This window comes from Schistocerca americana, chromosome 7, assembly GCF_021461395.2.
Source record: "Schistocerca americana isolate TAMUIC-IGC-003095 chromosome 7, iqSchAmer2.1, whole genome shotgun sequence".
Classification (NCBI taxonomy): Eukaryota; Metazoa; Arthropoda; class Insecta; order Orthoptera; family Acrididae; genus Schistocerca; species Schistocerca americana.
Window position 1 is genome coordinate 377626043 of NC_060125.1, and position 6712 is coordinate 377632754.

The 6712-nt window shown below is 41.2% G+C and overlaps 1 protein-coding gene across 1 annotated transcript in view; it reads left to right on the plus strand.

Annotated features, from left to right (window-relative positions):
• The window catches only part of LOC124623167 (odorant receptor 85c-like), a 30624-nt gene extending 25132 nt beyond the window's left edge, over positions 1 to 5492 (plus strand). The window contains exon 4 of the mRNA XM_047148971.1: positions 5389 to 5492. Within this exon, the coding sequence (XP_047004927.1) occupies positions 5389 to 5445 (57 nt within the window). The 3' untranslated portion in view covers positions 5446 to 5492. The remainder of the gene's footprint in view (positions 1 to 5388) is intronic.
• The last annotated feature ends 1220 nt before the right edge of the window (positions 5493 to 6712 follow it).

The following is a 6712-nucleotide window of genomic DNA, read 5'->3' on the forward strand; positions in this document are numbered from 1 at the left end:
ATTTGTGCCATGTCTCAACTTCACAATATGACTCAAAGCGTGATCTCACAGTTCGTTACGTGACTGGTCATAATTTAAGCATAACGGAAGTGCGTTTTATTTGCGTGGGATTCGTATAAGGATAAAATATAAAGGTGCACTAGGAGTGTACAAAAAGGATGGACAAGAATGAAAACAGATTTGTATGAGCCTGGTGAAAATAGCACAGAAATGATGAGAAAAGTCGACTGGAAGAAATTTAAAGAAAGAGGCTTATTAGTATCTCACAAAAGCCTGCTGTTAAGGCTTAAGAAAGCAATTTTCAGTGGTAAATCCTCGAAATCTCGACAACGCTACACAAAACACTCCTGAATGGATCGTAAAGATACGAGTATGCTAATAATAGCTCCTAAAGGAATGTATAAGAAGTTGATGGGCCTCCACATCATCAGTGAAAAGACTGCAAAGCCTCAATTAAATAGATTGTCTCTTCCATTCAGAGACTCGATTTACCGATTTCAAGAATTAATTTAAGAGCTTTTGCAGTTATAGCGATATAGCGAAGGATTGATATTCAATGCGTGAATGTTTTATGCAACTTAAAACATCGTAGTCACGTTCTAGTATACTATACTATAGCTTGCAAAATGATTACATGTCTAACTACAGCAAACAACAGTACACTGTTATTGGTATTCCGTGAAGACTATCGCTACAGAGTAAGCTGAACTACCTCAAGAATGTGTGACATATATAAGGAGTTTAAAAATGACTTATTTAGCTGTAGTTGATAGTATCATGTTTATTAAGATGCATATATTACAAGGCGTCTTACTTTTAAATGAAATACAACTATATCATAAATACTGGAAATAGTAGAACAAAACAAACCCAGAAAATTCAGTTTATTATAGTCCATAAAAACTAGAACAATAAGGATAAAATAATGGGTGTCGATAAAGTCACGTTTTCATTTAAGAAAAGCATAACCTGGAAACTATTAGAGACAGAGCATCGTAGTTTGCTGAAAAACATGTAATTGCCCTCAGAGATTTTTTTATTCTTATGTCAGAATTTTATTGTATGACTCATCAACGAGCACAGAACACGAATACGACATTGGAGTTATGCCCGTCTACTGGTAAGCATTGTAGCAGTAGTAATTCTGACTGCTCCAATGAAACGTGCACGATGCTTGGCAGTGTCATTGCCTGATGTTGTGTTGACGCGATCTTTGACACAAATTGGCAAGGGAAGTCTAAGGCCGTGACACCGGTAGAGCGCGTGGGCCATGCGATGTGAACATCACGGCCAGTCCACCTTTCAGGAAATACGTGCATGTCCATCTTTTCACAGATGGTTGCGGGTCCTCAACTGTTCAGTTGTTGTCGGCAGGTGATGTTTGAAGTGACCGGTGTCTCAAAAATCTACGGATACTAGTCAAAGAGTGCTGGCCCCTATTTTGACTGGACCAAAGGTGGGAATCTTGCTACATGTCGGTCAAAAGGCCTGAAGATGGCGTCATATATCGCCGAAACTGGTAGCCCAATAAAATACCTATTTGGAAATTCAGACAGCTGATAGTTGTTTGATTGGACATCCTTTCGGGAAATATATCGTTCAGCACATCCCACAGGTTCAAACTGCAATGCGGTGGTGCACCATTACGCTGAAAGACGATGGTTGGCTGCAGCTCTTCGATCTGTGGTAGCAGAAACGGTTCCAACATGGCCAGGTAAACATTTCCCTTTATCCCATTCAAAGCGCTCGAGGCAAATGTCGCGACGGTTCTATTTCCTTCCAAGTTCTTCAAACATTCCAGGCTTCGATGTCGACGGGACGTTAAATCTTAATCTTCCTTCTTTTTCGTTCTCGTATGTTTTGTGGTTTTCAGAGCCCCAAATTTTAATGTTGTGGTGATTCACATTTCCAGAAATGTAAAACGCTGCTGCATCTGCAAACAGTATGGAACACGTCAGGACGATCATTTGGGCGCAACAAATTGACTATTTGCACTCTGTATGCAAAAAGCGTAGCCACCTATGTAACATTTTATGGACAGTTTATCTTGCTATTTGCAATTCACGTGATGCACGACGACTTGACTTGTGTAGGGAGCGCTGAAATGGAGCTTACACTCCGTCAACATGTGACTGAGACACAGGGTGACGTCCACTTCGATAAACATATTTCTTGCAGTCAGTCACTTCAAAGCTTCTGAACTACGTTATATGCCCTCCTGTACTAGTGTTGACAATTCTGTAGTACCTCTGGCTCAGGTTATGATTCTGGATACCAGATGACACATTGTGACTTCTCCCGATCTATCGCCATTTTGATGTACTGTAATTCCAGTCTGCAAGGGAAAAAAAGGAAAGAGAAAGCTTTCTATGAGGTGCTAAATGTTTTACAACAAACCACGATTCTATATCTCTAATAGTTTCCAAGTTATGATTTTCTGAAGTGATAGAGGGTCGTCGTGGATACTGTGCCAGGTACAGGCAGATGTATTTAAACCGACGGCACTGGCGACAGTGGACATGAGAAGAGGAGGAGGTGGAGGGTAAGACTAATGGGGTGGAACACAAGAAGTGGACAGAACCTGGCTTGAATGATAGAGAGACGAAGAGTATCTTAAACGTTTGATGAAAAGTTATGTAGCTGGCAAAAGGAAACGCCTCAGACTTTACTTAAATACAACAGGGAATTGAAATGTGCGCAGTGTGCAGGACAGCTTGTTTCGGAAGAGGGAGCAGCAACAGAGAATGAGTTTGCCAATGTTTCTGTTTTATGGATGAGCACTGGTAGGATACTAAATAAGTGAGCCTTGTGTTCTGGTGAGTTGACAGACACTTGATCTGTTATGCGAGATATTGGGGTGCTTGTGCACAGAATAGACACAACGTATGGTATCTACGTGACGTACCTGTCCACAGCCATCGTTCTTGGGATATGAAGCAATGACACGGTCAAATAAACGCATGTTGCAGGTGTAACACACACAGGCATTCATAGGCAGTTCTAACCGTCTAGATTTTTCACTTATCGTGATGTTACAGATTAGCAAAAGGGTATCGTCAGAAGTGTCCCGGGGAAGTGTGATAGGATCGCTGCTGTCCTCTACATACATGAACCATTTAGCGAAGAGGGTCGGGCAGCAATCTGCGGTTATTTCCTGATCACGCCGTAATGTACGGTAAGATATCGAAGCTGAGTGAGTGTAGTAAGATACAAAACAACTTACACTAAATTTAGAGTTCAAAATGGTTCAAATGGCTCTCAGCACTATGGAACTTAACTTCTGAGGTCATCAGTCCCCTAGAACTTACAACCACTTAAGCCTAACAAACCTAAGGACATCACACACATCCATGACCGAGGTAGGATTCGAACCTGCGACCGTAGCGATCGCGCGGTTCCAAACTGTAGCGCCTAGAACCCCTCGGCCACTACGGGCGGCTAAATTTCAAATTGATGTGATGAATGGCAGCTAGCTCTAAATGTGGAAAAATATAATTAACGCGGACGAGTACGAAGAGAAAACCTGTAGTGTTCGGATGCTGTATTAATAGTGTCCTGCTTGACACCGTTAAGTCGTTTAAATATGAAGGCGTAACACTGAAAAGCGATACCAACGAGCACGTGAGAACTGTGGTAGGGAAGGCGAATGGCCAACTTCGGTTTATTGGGAAAATTTTAGGAGAGAGTGGTTCATCTGTAAAGGTAACCGCTTGTAGGACGCTGGTGCGACCTATTCTCGAATACTGCTCGAGTGTTTCGGAGCGGTACCAGGTTGGATTTAAGGAAGACATCGAAGCAATTCAGAGCCAGCTGCTTTACTGGTAGATTAGAACGAACGACATGTAGGTGTTGGTGGAGGTGCTTCCGGAATTAAAATCGAAATGCCAGGAGGGAAGACGACGTTCTTTTAGGGAAACACTATCGAGAAAATTTCGTTTGAAGCTGACTATCGAACGATCGTGGGCCGCGCCAACGTACATTGCGCATAAGGACCACGAAGATAAATTGCGGCTCATACGGAGGCATGTCGACGGTCGTTTCTGCCTCGCCCTACTTTCGATTGGAACGGGAAAGGAAATAATTAATAGTGGTACAGGATACCCTCCGCCATGCACCGTACCGTGGCTTGCGGAGTTTTTTGAACAACATGGTTGTGGAGCGAAGAAGATTAGTATGATTAATCAATAATTCAAATACAGTCTTAATCGCATTTATTATTATTATTATACCGCCAACCGCTTTCAACCCGACGTAGGGGTCATCTTCCGGGCGTTTACACCATTGGTCGACTGAGTGGTGGTGTCACTCCTGTCTACGTAACGGCAGGAAACTATGTAGACAGGAGTGACGCCACCAGAAGTGGACCAATGGTGTAAACGTCCGGAAAATGACCCCTACGTCGGGTTGAAACCAGTTGGCGGTATAATAATAATAATAATAGTAATAAATGCGACTAAGACTCTTTTTGAACTATTAGTTTGCGGAGTGTCTGTGCAGATGGGGATGTTGAATGACATAGTCAAATAAACGGATGTGGGAGATGTAACTCACACAGGCATTCATAGACAGTTCTAACCGTCTAGGTTTTTCACTTCTCGTGATGTTATGGTTTACATAACAATATCAGAAAGAGTGATCGCACAATTTTACATTCCTCATCCCGTAACACCATGGGAGTTCTCTCGCACGTGGCACAGTATTGTATGCCCACCTCCTGCACCGGTTTTCCTTGTTGTGCTGGGGTAATTTTCTGGATTTCAATGGCTACAAAAATTTTATAGAACTATCTGGTCCCAGACATTAATGCAATAATTTAACAGCCGGACTTTCGAGAGGAAGCTATGAGCTGAAAGGGACTAGAGGGCATTAACTTACATCGCTCTGCGTAGAATGCACGTGGAATGCATGTCGATCAACGGTAGCATCCAACAGTAGTTGTTATTTTAATTTTGTCACAGAGTTCACAAGACACATAAACTAGATTTGTATCTTCAACTTGATTGTAATGTTTTTTTCTGATTATTTTGTAGCAATTATTTCACCACTCATTTTATGAGACTAAATTAAGGTAATCATTAGAAACACTATGATGACGCAGCTCTTCAGTAAACACTGTTGTCTGTCTGTGTTGTTCATTCAGTAAATCTAGCTTCATCAGCGGCTAGTATCATTGGAACATTCGAAGTGTTTTGAGTCGTGGAGGCGGACTATGCAGCTGGGCTGGTCTCTTTAATGAAGCATCATTGTGTAGTTAGTGTTAATACGCTTCCAGCTTAAGCTGCGTAGTGTATCTGCTAATATATTCCCAGTACAGATGATACTACTCTAGTATCAAACATCGAAAGACAATTTTATATTGATCTAAGTGTTCTCTGTGTTCTATTTCAGTTAATAAACGGATCTTATTCATTCTACGCGCTTTTGCGACAGATGAGAGGCCACTAAGCGGAATAGCACACGCAACTTACCATCAGACGACGCAGATAAACACCGTCCTGTCTGCAACGGAGATCTCTGCTGGCTGGACACCATATATAGTTTACGCATCACTCCGTCTAATTTCTTTTCTGAAGATTATTTATTTATTAATTAACACCTTAGGAGACTTAGAACTGCATGTTTCTCGTTATTATTTCACAAGTTGTTGGCTCCACCCCAACGAAATCAAATTAAGTGTACTCTAAATTTCGTAGTCTAACCATGTAGCAGTAGCTAATATATCTCCTAATGAACTACATACCATTTTCACGCCACACATGCTATATTGTTAAATCGATCCTAAATTACAGAGAATGCAGTGCTTCGCAGTTCTCCAGGGAATGATGCCTCCTCGTACGTCAAAATATTCTGCACTTTGAAGTTTTCTCCTGTGTCTGGAAATAGTTAGCCATTGATCCATGAAATGGCGGAAAAAATATTATGCCCCGTCGATGACGAGGTCATGAGAGACTTAACAGGTGCTAGGATAGGACAAGGACATGGATGCGAAGTAGTGTCATTCTGAAAGGAAGCTTCCGGCATCGAACTTCATCGCTTAAAAAAATCCACAGCAAACCTAAATGAGGATTTCAGATGGGGATTTGGGCTCCACCCCTCCACACTGAAGATGGAACTAGATTCAGGTTATTTAGTGGATGGAAGTGAAAGTTATATCCCTGCTCATTGACTCTCATTTATGTAAATGTTCCGTACAGAGATGTGGGTGTACTAACTGCTGCTTCCCAGTGTAGCCATTCCTTCATACCGTTCTTTCAAAACTACAGCCCAATTTATTAAATAAAAATTGCGAATTGGACGAGTCTTAAAAACGAGTTAAAGTCACTCGCGTTGGTTGATAAAGATGTCCTTTATTTAGGAGCACAAACATTCAATATAACGTACAGCTAGTAATAAAAAGTGTAATTAGAAATATACTCTAGGATTTATCTGTCCCCCCGTCCTTCCACTCTTTTGATAAACTTCTCAGCAGAACCAAATTATGCAGGTATTACTAACTATATGTCATAACACGAATCATATGTGACGACATGATGTACGTTATTTAGCCATTTTCACTGGTTTTGTTTTGACGACGTTCGTCTAGTTAGTCTAGGAATCATCTTATTGACTTCTGTGTTTATACGTGAAAATGCTCGTGGTAAGTTTTTTGATCCATATAGAAATGAAAATATGAATAAAACATCTGACTTTTTACCACATCAATGAGGATCAT